The sequence below is a fragment of the Mustela erminea genome, chromosome 1 (assembly GCF_009829155.1).
Source record: "Mustela erminea isolate mMusErm1 chromosome 1, mMusErm1.Pri, whole genome shotgun sequence".
Taxonomy (NCBI): Eukaryota; Metazoa; Chordata; class Mammalia; order Carnivora; family Mustelidae; genus Mustela; species Mustela erminea.
The window spans coordinates 67,872,058-67,890,241 of NC_045614.1; the positions used below are offsets into that span (position 1 = coordinate 67,872,058).

The 18,184-nt window shown below is 40.3% G+C and overlaps 1 protein-coding gene across 36 annotated transcripts in view; it reads right to left on the reverse strand.

The window, feature by feature from the left end:
* CLASP2 (cytoplasmic linker associated protein 2) overlaps positions 1-12,470 on the reverse strand; it is a 190,212-nt gene extending 177,742 nt beyond the window's left edge. For 35 of the 36 annotated variants that reach the window (XM_032305449.1, XM_032305950.1, XM_032305676.1 and 32 more), the window contains exon 1: positions 12,045-12,470. In XM_032305449.1, coding sequence (XP_032161340.1) covers positions 12,045-12,239 — 195 coding nt within the window. In that variant the 5' untranslated portion in view covers positions 12,240-12,470. Of the gene's footprint in view, positions 1-211; positions 244-12,044 lie in introns of all 36 variants that reach the window. The other variant, XM_032305808.1, reaches the window with a different exon arrangement.
* Positions 12,471-18,184: the final 5,714 nt, after the last annotated feature.

Sequence of the window (18,184 nt, forward strand, 5' to 3'; positions counted from 1 at the left end):
AAGAGATTACTAGGGTCATGTCAAGATACAATATTTAAATATTAACAAGGATAATAACTGCACTGTCTTAAAACACACTAGATATGTTTAAATGCAAAAATTCATAATGATAAAAACTATTTGGCCAATATTGGAGGATGCTTAAAAGACCACCTTAATTTTTTGACAATTAGTAAGTGAAAGGAAAGAATCATATGAACTACAGGCATACCTCAGAAATACTGTGGATTCTGTTCCAGACCACTGAAATAAAGGGAATATCGCAACAAAGTGAGTCAAGTGAATTTTTTCATTTCCCAGTGCATATAAAAGTCATGTTTACCCTGTATTTTGCTGTAGTAAGCATGCAGTATCATTATGTCTTAAGAAAAGTGAATACCTTACTTAAAAATAAAATACTGCTAAAAAATATTAGCCATTATCTAAGCTTCCAGCAAGTTGTAATCTTTTGGCTGGTGGAAGGTCCTGCCTCAATGTTGATGGCTGCTGACCAATCAGTGTGGTGGTTGCTAAAGGCTTGGGTGGCTGTGGCAATTTCTTAAAAATAAGACAATAAAGTTTGCCACAATTGACTTTTCCTTTCATGAATGATTTCTCTGTAGCATGTGATGCTGTTTGATAGCATTTTACCTACAGAATTTCTTTCAAAATTGAAGTCAATATTCTCAAACTCTGATGCTGCTTATTATCTAAATGTATGTAATATTTTAAATCTTTTGCTGTCATTTCAACAATCTTCATAACATCTTCACCAGGAGTAGACACCATCCCAAGAAAAACTATTTCCTCATTCATAAGAAGCAACTCCTCATGTGCTCAAGTTCTATCATGAAACTGTAGCAACTGAACCACATTTTTAGAATCCTTTCTTTCTTTCTTTTTTTTTTTTTTTAAAGATTTTATTTATTTATTTGACAGAGAGAGAACACAAGTAGGCAGAGAGGCAGGCAGAGAGAGAGGAGGAAGCAGGCTCCCCGCTGAGCAGAGAGCCCGATGCGGGACTCGATCCCAGGACCCTGAGATCATGACCTGAGCCGAAGGCAGCGGCTTAACCCACTGAGCCACCCAGGCGTTTAATTCCAGTTAGTTTACATACAGTGTTACATGAGTTTCAGGTGTACAATGTAGTAATTCAACACTTACATCACTCTGTGCTCATCACTACATTCTTTAATTAGCCATCACCTATTTAACCCACCAGAATACCCAGTGGGAAAAAGACAGTCTCTTCAACAAATGGTGTTGGGAAAACTAGAAAGCAACATGCAAAAGAATGAAACTGAAGCACTGTCTTACACCTTACACAAAAATAAACTCAAAATGATCAAAGACCTAACTGTAAAACCTGAAACCATGAAAGTCCTAGGAGAGAACATAGGTTTAACTTCTTTGATACTGGCTGTAGCAACCTCTGTATGTCTCCCGAGGCAAGGGAAACAAAAGCAAAAATAAATCATTGGGACTAGACCAAGATAAAAAGTTACTGTGCAGAGAAGACTCCACTTCTAATTCTAGTTCTATTGCTATTTCTATCACATCGGTAGTTATGCCCTCCACTGAACACCTCAAAGCCATCAAATTCCAAACTCCTGTTTATGTTGATATTTTGATCTCTTCCCAGGAATCAGGAATGTTCTTGGCATCTAAAAGGATGAATCCTTTCCAAAAGGCTTTCAATTTACTTTGCCCACATCCATCACAGAATCACCATCTATGGCAGCTATAGTCTTACGAAGTATGTTTCTTAAATAAGACTTTAAAATCAAAATTACTCCTTGAGGGGGCGGCTGGGTGGCTCAGTGGGTTAAAGCCTCTGCCTTTGGCTCAGGTCATGATCCCAGGGTCCTGGGATGGAGCCCCACGTTGGGCTCTCTGCTCCGCAGGGAGCCTGCTTCCTCCTCTCTCTCTCTCTCTCTGCATGCCTCTCTGCCTACTTATGATCTCTGTCAAATAAATAAATAAAATCTTTTAAAAAAAAATTACTCCTTGATCCATAGGCTGCAGAATGGATATTGTGTTAGCAGGCATGAAGACAACAGTAACTCTCATTGAACATCTCCATGCAGCTCTTGGGTGATCAGGCACATTGCCAATGAACAGTAGTATTTTGAAAGGAATCTTTTTTTCCTTAGCAGTAGGTTTCAGCAGTGGTTTAAATTATTCAGGAAACCATGTTGAAAATACATGTGCTCTCCCCCCAGGCTTTGTTGTTCCATTTATGGAGCAACAGGAGAGTAGATTTAGCATAATTCTGAAGGGCCTTGGGATTTTCACAATGGTAAGTGAAGCGGTGGCTTCACCTTAAAGTCAACAGGCTTCGTTATCCCATAACAAGAGAGTTACCCTGTCGTTTGAAGCCAGGCATTGACCTCTCCTCTCTAGCTGTCAAAGTCCTAGATGGCATCTTATTGCTAATATAAAGTTGTTCCGTCTACATTGAAAATCTGTTGTTTAGTGTAGCTACCTTCATGCATCATCCTAGCTAGATTTTCTGAGTGATTTGGTGGAACTTCTGTACCAGCACTTTGCTGCTCCACCATTCATTGTTATGGAGGGGGCTTCTTTCCTTAAACCTCATGAACCAACTTCTGGCTTCAAACGTTCGCAGCTTCCTCACCAATCTCAGCCTTCACAGAACTGAGGAGAGTTAGGGCCTTGGACAACACTCTGGCTTCAGGGAGTGTTGTGGTCACTTTGATCTTCTATCCAGACCACGAAAACTCTGTCTCTGTATCAGCAATAAAGCCATGTTACTTTCTTATCATCTGTGTGTTCACTGGAGTAGCACTTTTAATTTCCTTCAAGAACCTTTCCTTTGCAGTCACAAGTTGGCTGTTTGTCACAAGAGGCCTAGCTTTTGGCCTGTCTCAGCTTTTGACTTGCCTTCCTCACTAAGCTTAATCATTTCTAGCTTTTGATTTAATGTGAGAGACACACAACTCTTTCTTTCACTTGAACATTTAGAGGCCATTGTACAGCTATTAACTGGCCTCATTTCAATATGGTTGGGCCTCAAGAAACAGGGAGAGGGAGAAAAACAGAAAATGACTGGTCAGTGGAGCAGTAAGAACACTTTTATTGATTAAGTATGCCATTTTGAATGGGGGTGGTTCCAACAATTACAATAGTAACATCAGAGATCACTGATTACAGATCATCCTAACACATTATAACAAAAAAATCAGAAATACTGCAAGAATTACCAAAATGTAACATTGTGATAACGAAGTAACCAAATGCTGTTGGGAAAAGGGCACCAATTGACTTGTTTAATGTACGGTTGCCACAAACCTTCAATTTGTGAAAAATGCTGTATCTAAGAAGCACAATAATGTAAGGCAAACAAAATGAGGTACGTCTGCCTTTCTATTATAAACTATGCCAATGAGTAACCAAATAGAAATAAATGGTCTAGGTGAAGGAATGACAAAATTAGAGTATCATTTTGCAAACCCTAATGAATTAAGGGATCTAAACACTGAACATTAATGGTTGCTAACACCATAAAAAGATACTGTCACACCTTAAGTGCTTTCTTGATATTATGTACCTCCTGGGGTCAGGGGCGGTGGGCGGCACTGAATCTGACCAAGCTATAGGTCCAACTACCAATTTATAGGATATAGAGAGGAACTAACATCATAGGAATGAAATCAGCAAAACACAACTGTGGGAAACTCTACAAATAAAATCAAGAATTTTTTTTTTAAATCTACAAATAAAATCCAGGAATGTTTAAAAAGAGACACTGAGGGAGAAACAAACTCAAAGAAAGACACGTAAAGGTGTCCATATCCTAGCCTCTAAGACCTGTGGGTATGTTACTTATGCGGTAAAAAGAACTTTAAAGATGTGGTGAAGGTCTTAAAATGGGGAAATTACTCTGTGTTATCCTGGGCCCAATATATCACAAGATCCCTCATAAAAGAGAGGCAGGAGAGGAGGCAGAGCTGCAATGATAAAAGCAGTAGTCAGAAAGATCTGAAGGTGCTATACTGCTGGCTCTGAAGACAGAGGAAGAGGCCTTAAAGCCAAGAAATGCGTGCAGTTTCCAGAATATGGAAAATCATCACCTTGAAGTTCTTTAGAAGAATACATCTTTAGAAGAATACAATCTTGCTGAAACCTTGATTTTATCCCAATGAAACCCATTTAGAAATTGAGCTCTAAAACTATAAGAAAATAAATCTATGTTGTTTTAGGCTACTAAGTGTTGGTAACTTGTTACAGCAGCAACAGGAAACTAATATATTAATGAATCACAATGTGGAAATCTTATGTGGATCCTGATTTTTCTTGAAATAATTAAAGGGGAGCCTGGGTAGCTCAGTCAGTTAAGTGTTCAATTCTTGGTTTCAGCTCAGGTCTTGATCTCAGGGTTGTGAATTCAAGCCCCACACTGACCTCCATGCTGGGTGGGAGCCCACTAAAATAAACAAATAAATAAAATGACGAATTTAAAAATCTGTATGATACCTTAAAAATTGGAAATTTGACCCTGCATATTTGATATCAAGGAATTTTTTTTTTTACATTTGATAATGGTAGTGAGGTTAACAATTTTTTAACATATACATATATTTTAAATGTGGGCTCCATGCCCAGTTGGGAAACCAACTGGTCTTGAAGTCAAGACCCTGAGATCAAGACCTGAGCTGAGGTCAAGAGTTGGACCCTTAACTGCCTGAGCCACCCATGCACACCAACAATTTTTTTAAAGAATATTTATCTTCAAGACACTAAGTATGGGACGCCTGGGTGGCTCAGTTGGTTGGACGACTGCCTTCGGCTCGGGTCATGATCCCGGAGTCCCGCGATCGAGTCCCGCATCAGGCTCCCAGCTCCATGGGGAGTCTGCTTCGCTCTCTGACCTTCTCCTCGCTCATGCTCTCTCTCACTGTCTCTCTCTCAAATAAATAAATAAAATCTTTAAAAAAAAAAAAAGACACTAAGTAAAAAATTTCATTGATGAAACAATGTATCTGTGATTTGTGACAAAATGATAAGCATGATTAGCCATGGACGGATGAGTGTTGTGAGTGGATTTGTTATTTTATTCTGCCTACCTTTATGTACGTTCAAAATTCTTTATAGTAAAAAGTTAAAAAAAAAAAAATCTACAGGAAGTGTGATTCCTAATAGTGAAATGAACATACCCTTGAAACAAAAAGAACAACTCAATGCCCACACTCTTACTCAACCTCATCCTAAGAGTCTTAACCAATGCACCCAAAACAAGCAAAACTAAAGAACTGGAAAGAAGGAGGAATACTATCTTTATTTTCTGGTAGTATTATACAGTAGTCCTCTGTTATCCCCAGTTTTGCCTTCCACAGCCTGAATTACCCAAGGTCGAATGTGGTTCAGAAGTAGATAATCCTCTTCAGAAATCAATAATAGCCTAACACTATGTTACAATGCCTACATCATTAACCTCACTTCATCTCATCACTTCATCCCACATCATCACAAGAAGGGTAAGTATAGTACAAGGAGATTTTAAGCGAGACCACATTCACATAACTTTTATTATAGTATACTGTTATAAATGTTCTGCCTTATTATTACTATTAATTTCTTATGGTGCCTAACATAAATTAAGCTTTATCATAGGTATGTATGTATAAGGAAAAACACTGTGTATGTATATATAGGTACTCTCTGCTATTTCCAGCATCTGCTAGGGTGTCTTGGAAATGTGTCCCCCAATGGATATGAGGAGGGACTACCGTATATAGAGAAAACCTAAAAGAATCCATCAACTGCAGAAAAAATGTTTTGAATTATAAGCAGTTGGCCACAAAATCAATATCCAAAATGCCATTTCATTTCAATATATCAGAAAGCATAATTTTAAAAATAATAAATAGCATTTATACTCTTAACTATGAAAATAATTCTAACAAAATGTGTGTAAGACCTATTGGGAGAAAATAATGAAACATAATGAAACACATTAAAGAAAGCACAGGAGCACCTTGGGTGGCTCAGTCGGTTAAGTGTCTGCCTTCGGCTCAGGTCATGACCCCAGGGTCCTGGAATAGAGCCCCACATCAGGCTCCCTACTCAGCAGAGAGCATGCTTCTCACTCTCCCTCTCCCTCCACTGAGTGCTCACTCACTCACTCACTCACTTTCCCTCTCTCAAATAAATACATAAAATCTTAAAAAAAAAAATAAATAAATAAACAATTTTCATGGGTAAAAGAGGTCATTATAAAGATATCGAGTCTTCCCCCAAAAAAAGGATACACACAAAATAGATAATCACGTCAAAAAATGGGCAGAAGACGTGAACAGACACTTCTCCAAAGAAGACATACAAATGGCTAACAGACACATGAAAAAATGTTCATCATCATTAGCAATCAGGGAGATTTAAGATTCAAATCAAAACCACATTGAGATACCACCTTATGCCAGTTAGAATGGCAAAAATGAACAAGACAATAAACAACGTGTGTTGGAAAGGATGTGGAGAAAGGGGAACCCTCTTACACTGCTGGTGGGAAAGCAAGTTGGTGCAGCCACTTTGGAAAAAACAGTGTGGAGATTCCTTAAGAAAAACAGAGCTTCCTATGACCCTGCAATTGCATCACTGGGTATTTACCCCAAAGGTACTGATGTAGTGGAAAGAAGGGCTATCTGTACCCTAATGTTCACAGCAGCAATGGCCATAGTTGCCAAACTGTGGAAAGAACCAAGATGCCCTTCAACGGACGAATGGAGAAAGAAGATATGGTTCATATATACAATGGAGTATTATGCCTCCATCAAAGGATGAATACTCAACTTTTGTATCAACATGGACAGGACTGGAAGAGATTATACTGAGTGAAATAAGTCAAGCAGAGACAATCAATTACCATATGGTATCACTTACTTGTGGAGCATAAAGAATAACACAGAGGACATTGGGAGATGGAGAGAAGTGAGTTGGGGGAAATCGGAGGGAGAGACAAACCATGAGAGACTGTGGTGGATATTATGGAGGGCACATGTTGCATGGAGCGCTGGGTGTGGTGTATAAACAATGAATTTTGGAACACTAAAAAGAAATAAAGTAAAATAAAATGGAAAAAACAAAAAGAGGACACTCAATGTAATTCCAATAAAAGCCCCGAGTTTCTAGTGCAACTTTACTAACTGATTCTAAAATTCACATGGGGTAGTAACTAAAGACCCAAGAGTAAGCCAACACATTCCTAAAGAATATTGTGAGTGAATCTGATATAGCAATGTCAAGATTTACTATGGAGCTACAGACAGATGATTTCCTGAATTTCCATTTAGACATCTTTCAACTTAGCCTATATCTTGGCCAAGGGTCATTTCAGTAGAATAAGAAAACCATAAAGAAAGAAGAGAAGAAAACTAGAGCTATATTTCAATTTGCTCCTCACCACTTCCTCAGGAATTCAAATGCCTCCATTCAGGTCTTTTATTTATTTATTTTTTTAAAAGATTTCATTTATTTATTTGAGAGAGGGAGAGAGAAACCATGAGCAGAGGGGAGGGGCAGTGGGAGAAGCAGGCTCCCCAGTGAGCAGGGAGCCTGATACAGGGCTCGATTCTGGTACTCTGGGATCATGACCTGGGCCAAAGGCAGACTGTTCAACCGACTCAGCCTCCAGGCACCCCTCTATTCAGGTCCTTTAAAACATAAAACAAAAGTGTACCTTCTAAAAGGTACATATAAAATACAAAAGCAAAAATAAAAACATTAAATATATAAATATAAAAGTATAAAACATCAAAATATTACAAAAACTAAAAACAAAAATAACATTTTTTAACAGGTAGAAAAACAGAAACTCTAAAAAGCAAATTTGGGGCTAAGACCAAGCTTAAATTTTAGGGTGTTTCGAAGTCCTAAAACAGAAATTTTAAAAGGTTTATAAAATTTTATTAATCCCAAAACAAGTCCCAGAACCATTTTCCCATTCTCTTTCTCACTCTCTCTTTTCACATCTGAATCACAAGTGGTTTAACATATCTGAGTAACTAGTGTGATGTCAATAAAATCACACTCAAGTTGTCACATTGGCTGGAGTTTCATTCTATTCAGTAGGTTTAATTTTCCAAATAGTTTAAATCAGAAATGTTGTCAAACAACAGCAAAGCTAAATAAATGCACGAGATAGAAACCCAAAGAGAAATATCAGGTTATTTTTATTTAATTATATAAATAATAAAACTATTTCCCTCCAAAATAGGAGGGAAACAAATGACAAAATTAAAGATCCTGATTAATCCTAGATCAAGTGAGGGAGACAAGACAGAAGTATAATCCAATATTTCTACTTCTAGACATATACCCCAAAACAGTTATTCTAAACAGAGGGAGGAGGTAATACAACACACTATTATTCCTTGAAGCTGTGCAGCCCAAAGCGCTGCTGTCAGCCATTCAAGTAAATGAAAATCCTGTTTGAAATTATCAGCCTAGAACCTTTCTTTTGCATGGTTTTAGTACGTAAGTTTTTCAGCTGATAAATCAAGGGAAAAACATGCTTTAATTTAGATTTAACAAACACTGAGAGCCTGCTATGGGTATAAATTCTGGGGGGTGGGTACATACCCAAAGGGGAATCTTAAGAAATTCCAATTCCTTTGATTTTTAAGTAAACTCCTCCATCAATTTGCCCAGTATATGACAGACACTTGAGAAAGGCAATTATCCTTAATTCCTCTCTCTCAACCTGACAGGAGGTCCACTTGGCTCTATCACCAAAGTGTATCTCAAAATCTTCCACTTCTCAACATGGCCATTGCTACCAAACCAGTCTTAGCCACCATCATCTCACTGGTTCTTCTGTTGCTCCTTTACCGTCTACTCTCCACAAAGCAGCCACCCCTCCACATAAAATCCTCCAATGACTTAGAATAAAATCCTGTAAGGCTCTTTCCACCTGCCCCCCAATTTCATCCTTCTTAACACCTCACTCACTTATAAATTCTAGCCATGTTGTCCTTCTTTATGTTCCCCCACAGAACTAGGGCCTCCACATTTGCAGTTTCCTCTGCCTAAATCATTATTCACTCCTATATTTATTTCACATCATACCCAATTTCACCTCACTTTCTTGACTACCTGCATCCTGCCCAACACTCCCTATTACCTTCACTGCTTTTTTCTCCAAAGCACTTACCTCCTCTAACATACTATAGATTCTAATTATTTATCTTTGTGTATTTCTCTACCTCCACTAGAATCTTAAGTCCACAAAGGCAAGGATTTTGGTTTTCCCACTACCAGATCTGAAGTGCCTAGAAGAGTGTCTGCTTATGGTAGGTCCTCAATAAATATCCAAATGAAGCTAAATGAATGAGCTTTATTAGTCTTACTCATAGCTGGATCTTCAGTATCTAGAACAATACCCAGCATATAGTATAATCACTCAAATTTTTGGAAGTAATGATGATTATTAAGATACTCAAATTCTAAAATACTATCAAATCTGAAGAAAATTTTATTTTGTTCAGCATAGTTTGAAATTTAAGTACAGGGGCGCCTGGGTGGCTCAGTGGGTTGAGCCTCTGCCTTTGGCTCAGGTCATGAACTCAGGGTCCTGGGATCGAGCCCCGCATCGGGCTCTCTGCTCGGTGAAGAGCTTGCTTCCCTCTCTCTCTCTCTGCCTGCCTCTCTGCCTACTTGTGATCTCTGTCTGTCAAATAAATAAATAAAATCTTTAAAAAAAAAAAAAAAAGAAATTTAAGTACAATTCTCTATTTTGTGCATGTTCAAAAAAATTCCATGATACACTTTTTCTTAAAGACTTAAATATGTGTCATTGCACCTTGGATAAAAAATGATGACCTAGTTTGATAACTTAGTTTTTAAAACCTGAACAGGAAACTAACCCAAATGCCCTCTAACAACATCAGAAAATTTATATACAGCTTTCAGTAGAAAGAAGAGAACTAATGATTCAAGAAGGAGAAAGTAGAATTGATGAATAAATAACCTTAAGTAGGCAAGAGACTATGGAATCCAACATTCATGTAGAGGGACTGATTTAGTAAGTGAAACAGAGAAGAAGGCAGAACATACGGTACAGCTGTAAGGGAGTGTGTAGATAAGGTTGCAGAAGCCTGCGGCAGTTTTGTTCTGATTCTGGAAATTTCACTGTTCATAGCAGCGGTATGAACTACGGTATCTAGTAAGGAGCATGGAGAGAATGTGTAGTAAGGAGATGAGAACCTGCATCAGATTCCTAACAGGTTCTAATTCTTAAGGACCAACTGAAAGGAAAATACAGCACTAAGAAGCAGTGCTTAAAGACATTAAAGAAAAATTGGGATACTGTGGTATCACAGAAGCCACAAGACGTGTTTCAAGAGATGGGACTGTTCAAATGCACTGATGGCACATCTTCAGAGTGAAATGGTCCAAAGCCAACTCACCATGGCCGACACAGAAGGTGACACAATGGTACATCTGAAGAGTGAAATGGTCCAAAGCCAACTCCCTGTGGCAAAGCAAACACCCTATGGCCAGCATAGAAGGTAACATCCTTCACTTGGAAAGGAAAGCAAGCATTGCAGAAGAGCTGACTTTCTACAACAGCTTATGTTGCAACATAAAATCAATTATCTTGAGTGTACATACGTCCTTACAGTGTAAGTAAATTTAGCTTGTTTCTCCCAAAGAAATAATAACCTCCCAAATAGTACTGATACAGTATTAAACATTAACGTTTTCTAAAATTTTTAAAAAAGATAAATAATGCAATAATATGTAACAGAGCATCAAGTTGGTTAATTCTCATATGGTTTATTATCTTCCTAAAAGTCAACCCTTTCCAAAACTCATGTAAGTTTCGCCATTAAATCTGCACAGTAAATGTAGAGTTTGACTTTCTACTCTATGAGAATACAGCTTTCAAAGTACAGCCTATTCGCAGGATTATTAGTATAAATTACTTAGAATCACTTCATCTGTAGATTTGAGCCAGCATTTTAAAGCAACACTGCCACCAGAAGACTGGAAAGATAAATAACTGCTAAAAACTACAGTACAGGCTAATTACAGAACATTTACCTGGTTTCTCAACCTAGCTTTATTACAGCCTGCCTACTAACACTCATTCTTTTCGGAACTCGGAATTTTTTCATCATCAGCTAACCCACCAAGACACGTTTCACTAGGTCACCTACTAGCACACAGGTTTCAAATCCGAGTCAGTCTTCAAGTGCAGCAAAACAAATTAAGAGGGAGCGGTTCAACTGCTTTCTGTAGACAATAAATCAAAAAGAAATACATAATGCCCTGTGGTCAGCATCTTTGTATTAGATTAACGGTAAACTTAATCAGGCACCCGACTAAGCTCTAAAGATCCCTTAGAGACGAAGAGCACAATCTTCCAGACTCAAAATGTATAAAAGAAAAAAAGAATCAAAATTAAGTAGGATAAAAGCACTAATTAAAAGGGATTAACTTGACACACTCTTTTGAATTTAAAAATTGTATCCTAATGTCCCGTCCTTATCTAGATAGTGTTTACAAGGTAGGTACAAATGCAGTCTTCAAGCACTTCATGTATGCAAAGCATCGATGATTTTTTTTTAAAGATTTTATTTATTTATTTGACAGACAGAGATTACAAGTAGGCAGAGAGGCAAGCAGAAAGAGAGGAGGAAGCAGGCTCCCTGCTGAGCAGAGAGCCCGATGCGGGACTCGATCTCAGGATCCTGAGATCATGACCTGAGACGAAGGCAGAGGCTTAACCCACTGAGCCACCCAGGCGCCCCCGATGAATTTTTTAAATAGGTGATTAAACATTGTGTCCTAATGCCAAAAAACTCCGCACTGTGTCACGGAATCGCTGAATTTGTCATTGTTCACAGCTGGGGAAAACTTGGTCCCCGGCTCGCGTCCAAGGACTCCTGAGCCTACAGGTTTCCCCTTCACCGGGCGGTTCCGAGGCGCCCAGCGCGCCCCGGGGGCTCGCCTGGGGACTGGCGCACGTCCGGGATTAAAGGGCTGGCCGGAGAGGGCGTGCCCGGCCCGGCCGCGCCGCCGCCGCCGCCGCCGCCGCTTACCCGGTAGTTGCTCGAGCCCACCCAGCCGGTGAGCGCGTCGACCGTCTTGCCCAGGCGGCCCAGGTCCTCCTCCAAGTCCGGGATGGCGCCGGGGGCGCCGAGATAGAGGAGCAGCTCCTGGCCGACCTGCAGACGGCCGCCGACGTCCTTCTGTTGCACCTGGGCGCTGAAGTACTCCATGCTGCGGGGCTCCATGGCCGCCCGCCCGCCCGGGAGCGACCAACTTTTGCCGAGCGCCGCCCAGCCGCCAGAGCGGGTCCCCGCGGGAACGGGCAGGACGCGCTCGGTCCGGCCGACGCGCGGCTCGCGGGGCGCGGCGGGCGGCGGGACTAGCGCCAGGCGCCGAGCGGCCCCCAAACTAGTCAAACTCGGCGCCCCCCGCCACCCAGCCCGCTTTAGAGGCCGCGGCTGCCGGCTACGTCAGCACGCGCATGACGTCAGCGCGACGCCGGCGAGCGCCCGCCTTTCTCGGCTGCCGCTTCCCGGCGGCGGCTGGTGGGGAGGAATCTTCCGGGCGTAGTGGGACCCCTGGCGGGAGCTGGGGTCGAACTGGGTCAGCACCTCTGTAAGAAAGAGGCTGGCCCTTATCGGGCACGCGCTATCACAGCGTCCTTCCCTCACTCTAAAATAGAGAAGTTTTCTTTTGCTTGAAATCAGTACCTGGGAAAGTTTCTGGCACGAGGAAATCCCACTTCCCCATCTCCACACTCGTTTTTTTGTTTTTGTTTTAACCTTGTAAGAATACACTTCCTTGTAGAACGCCATGACTCCTGCTTCCAGCCACCATCGTCGGTTGGGTCACCATGTAATTTTTTTTTTTTTAAGATTTTATTTATTTGACAGAGAGAGAGAGATCACAAGTAGGCAGAGAGGCAGACAGAGAGAGAGAGAGAGAGAGGGGAGGAAGCAGGCTCCCTGCGGAGCAGAGAGCCTGAAGCAAGGCTTGATCCCAGGACCCTGGGATCATGACCTGAGCCGAAGGCAGAGCCCTAACCCACTGAGTCACCCAGGCGCCCCTAATTCTTTTTGTTTTTAACTGAGGTTTAATTTACATGGAATAAAATACACGTATTTTAAGTGTACAGCCCATGAGTTTTGGGCAAATGTATTCACCAGGGTAAGGACAGCAGTGCGCATTTCCACCACTCTGATAAGTTCTAGGAACTTCCCAGTCAATAACCACTCCCTCCCAAGCAATTCTAATCTAATTTCTATTACCTTAGCGTAGTTTTTCCCGTTCATTTTTTTAAAGATTTTATTTATTTTATTTGATAGAGAAATCACAAGTAGGCAGAGAAGTAGGCAGAGATAGAGGGGGAAAGCAGGCTCCCTGCTGAGCAGAGAGCCCAATCTGGGGCTCGATCCCAGGACCCTGAGATCATGACCGAGCCTAAGGCAGAGGCTTTAACCCACTGAGCCACCCAGGTGCCCCTAGTTTTTCCCGTTCTTTAACATCACATTCCTTCATACAGTCTGTAGTCTTTGGAGCTAGACTTCTTCCCCTTAGCGTAATGTTTCAAGATCCACCCAGTACAGTTGGTATTTCAGTAGTCCTTCTTTATTGCTGGGTAGAATTCCATTGCATGGAAGCAGTACAATTGTTGACCCATTCATCTGTGTATAGACCTTTGCATTTTCAGCTTTTTAATAATTACATATAAAGCCACTATAACCGTTAGTGTATAAGTCATGGTGTCGACACATGTTTTCGTTTCTCTTGGGTAAACACCAAGGACTGGAATTACTAGGTCTTCAGATACGCAGGTATTAACTTTGGGAGAAACTGTCAAATTGTTGTTCAGAGTGGCTGGACTACCTTAACAATCTGACCAGCTTGAGAGTTCCAGTTACTCCACATTCTCCACCCTATTTAGTATGGTACGGTTATTAGTTTTAGAAATTTTAGTGAGTGTTCCTATAACCAAAAGTGACCACTGCTCTTGGCCCTCCATTCATCTTTCTGAACTCGGGGATCACACTAGATAATCTTTAAGTCATAGGAAAAGTAAATAGTCCTCAAGTTATATGATAATACTGTGGTGTTTGAATAACCCTGGAAGTACTTATAAAATGCTTGGTAAACTCTGGTTACTATTACCCATATACACCTGTGTGTGTTTTGTTAACTCATCAACAAATATCTTCTGAGCACTTGTTACATGCCAGACATTGCCAGAGTCCACTGATACAAAGTTCACTTAAATCTCCACCCATGACATACTCGAATAGAGACCCCCCCAAAAAATAAATATAAAAATAAAAAATCAGTATTTCCAGGATGCTACAGTGGGATAAGCAAAGGGTTTTGGGAAGCTTAGCTGAGAGGTTACTTATTTAGAAAGAATGGGAGTAGGGGAGTTGTTAATCAGGGAGGGCTTCCTACAAGAGGTTATCTTCAAATTGAGATTTGAGGGTTCATAGGAATTAACTAATTAAGGAAGTGGTTTCCTGGGGAATAGTTTATCTATAAAATGTAGTTTTGGGGTGTCTGGGTGGCTCAGTGGTTAAAGCCTCTGCCTTAGGCTCGGGTCATGATCTCAGGGTCCTGGGATGAAGCCCCACATCAGGCTCTCTGCTCAGCAGGGAGCCTGCTTCCCCCCTCTATCTCTGCCTACCTCTCTGCCTACTTGTCATCTCTGTCTGTCAAATAAATAAAATCTTTTTAAAAATGTAGTCCTGACTGTTGTAATACTATAAAATATAAAATATAGAATATAAAATTTCTCTATATCACTGTTGTCTATCATAGGTTAAACATCATTAGAACAGAAAGTTCTCAGACTTTCTAGTTCACAGCAGTTAGTGTCTCAGTCATTTTTTTACACACCTCTATACAACAACAACAACAAAAAAGTAAGAAATACCACCTACTGAATAGTAAGATCCAAACAACTTAATGAGTATTCATATCTTAGTAGACTTATGAAAAATAATACACAGAAATTGAGAAAAATACATTTCTAAAGATTTATTTATTAATTTGAGAGAGAGAGAGAGATTCCTGGGAGGGGGAGGGAAAGAATCCAAGGAGAATCCATGCTGAGCGTGAAGCCCAAGGCAGGGCTCAATCTCGTGACCCATAAGATCATGACCTGAGCAGAAACAAGAAAGAATCAGATGCTCAGTCTACTGAGCCATGTAGGCGCCCAGAGAAAAACACATTTTTTATTTTATTTCCAATAACCACACTTAGGTACTTATGAAATGTCTGTACCTCTTGGCACTGTGCAATTTCTCAAACCATGATTCAGATGGGATTGATTCTGCCATCTTCATTCTGTTGTACATGGACTTCCGTGCTGCACAGAAAACAGCACTGCAAAGATAGGACATCAATGAAAGACATGTACCACAATTTAATGTTGAAACTGTGAACTTTCTAGAGCCAGTATGGTTCACATCATGTCTGAAAGATACCAGATATACTGTTTCCCTCTAAAATTTGAAATATCCTGGATTGCTCTAGGTGAGCTTGCTGCAGCACCCCGGGATGCCTGAGCACACAGTTTAGAAAACTTAGCAGACAGATAACCTGACACAACCCAAGTTCTCAGAGAGACAAAGAACAGGAAACACGAACAGCAGCTCATGTAGGAAGAATGAGAACTGTTTTACAAAGGCTGTTGCCTGAGGAGCTCAGCTTCACTTATGCTAAGTCTTTTACTCCTCCAAGCAATCCCATATGGAAGGTATTGAATCCTCACTTTAGAGGCAAAAAAGCTGAGGCTCTGAGGTTAAGCCTCCAGTCTGTCTCACGATTTCAGATGCATGATTAAAACAGAGGATGTCTGGCTTCTATGGTCTCCCAAATACATAATCTTAAAGGAAAGAAGATGAAAAAAAATTTTTTTTTTATTAACTACCAAAATAATAACGCTCCTTGCATAACATAGACTTTCTTTGAGTTTATATTAATATTTATGGAAGGAAATATAATATTTCCTCTTAGAATGTGCTTTTCTCTGAATTACTATTTTATTTATTTATTTATTTAGAGAGCATGTGAGCAGGGGGAAGGGCAGAAGGAGAGGCCGAGAATCTCAAGTTGACTCTGTGCTGAGTGTGGAGCCTGATGTGGGGCTCGATTTCACAGTCCTGAGATCACGACCTGTACTGAAGCCAAGAGTCAGATGCTTAGCTGTCTGAGTCATCCAGGCACCCCTCTGAATTATTATTAAAAAGAAAATGATAAGGAGAAGAAGGAAATGGGTAGGAATCTTGGGAAAAAAACAGCATAGGAAATATCTACATTCTTTCATAATCAGTCACTAAAATGTATCTGGTAGTACAAGTCTATTTTTAACTGGCAACAAGACCGAAATAGAACATTTAAGTACAGAAGACTGACTTCCTGACCTATTCGTTCATTATTTGTGATGATAGTGGAAACTATGAGCAGACGTTATTATGACACTGAACCTTATTTTCGATTTGAAGACTAAGAGACAAATCACTGCTAGTTTGAAACCATACTTCGATAAATACTCATCAAATAGGGCACTACGTTAAAATACTAGAGTGGAAGAGAGGCATTAGATGACTTACCAAAGGTAGATCAATCCCTCCTCAGAGGTTATGTATGTACACAAGTGTTCAGAGCAGCTTTATCCAAAATAGCCCAACCTGGAAACACCCCAGGTGCCTACCAACTGGAAATAAAGCCATACAATGGAATTCTGCAAAGCAATAAAAAATAACTACTGATTGACTCAACAATGGGGATAAGTCCCCAAAAAACTATGTTGAGCACAAGACACAAAAGAGTGATTCTATATATATGATGTGCCAATACAGGGAAAACTTACTAATGGTAATATAAGTTTTCACAAAGAATAGGAGTCAGTGGATACCGAGTAAGAGGGAACATTCAGCATCTTGATCCGAGAGGTGATTATGTTACCGGATTGCAGGGTTCTTGTCTCACGAAGTTGAAGAATGAATTTCGTAGACACTAAAGGGTGAAGCGAAGTGAAAGTTTATTAAGTGAAGGTGAGAGCAGAAAGCAAAGAAGCAGCTCTCTAGAGTGAAAGGGGTCCCAAATGGGTTGCCACTGAGCACTTTTAGTGGCAGGCAGTCTTTATTGAGAACTGACTGGGAAGCTTGTGGCCTTGAGTTTCTTGGTGTGCCCACTCCGTTTGAGTATGGACTATTGATAACACCCTTAATGACTTAATTCTTTGAGGTTTGGCCACTTTCTGTGATACAATGTAGCCACCAAAGAAAAATACTCCCTAATATTTAGGGCCAGGTGGTCTGTTTTCTTATCTCTTGTTCACTCTGACTTAGCACTTCTGCCTGCTAAGAATAGTTTCAGGGTCCCCCTACCTTTCCCTGACTAACCCTTAACCCTTTCCTTATTCAATTATAACAAAATACGCATAGGTTAAAAAAAATATAGCAAGTTCTATACTTAAGATTAGTACATGGTGCATTTGCAATATGTATGTTATAACTGTGGAAAAATGGGAAAATTTTAGGAACAAAGGACTAAAAGGGAAATAGAGGCTAAAAGAGTTATGGTATATTGCAGTGTTTTCCAATAGAAATACAATATATATGTGATCATAAAATATATATAATTAAAAATTGTCTAGTAGCCACATTTTAAAAAGGAAAACGAAGCAGGTGAATTTAGGGGCACCTGGGAAGCTCAGTCAGTTGAACATTTGGCTCTTGATTGCAGCTCAGGTCAGGATCTCATGGGTTGTGAGATTGAGGCCTTCCGTGGGATCAAGCTTTGCTTTGGGCTGCACCCTCAATGGGAGTTGGCTTGAGATTCTTTCTCTCCCTCCCACTTTGCCCCCAACCCATGTTCTCTCTCTCTCTCAGATAAAGCAAATCTTTTTTTTTTTTTAAAGATTTTATTTATTTATTTGACGGGAGAGAAATCACAAGTAGGCAGAGAGGCAGGCAGAGAGAGAGAGAGGAGGAAGCAGGCTCCCTGCTGAGCAGAGAGCCCGATGCGGGACTCGATCCCAGGACCCTGAGATCATGACCTGAGCCGAAAGCAGCGGCTTAACCACTGAGCCACCCAGGCGCCCTCAGATAAAGCAAATCTTAAAACAAAAGAAAGAAAGAAAGAAAGAAATGGGTGAAGTTATATTCAGAAAATATATATTTCACAATATTTTATGTAATAA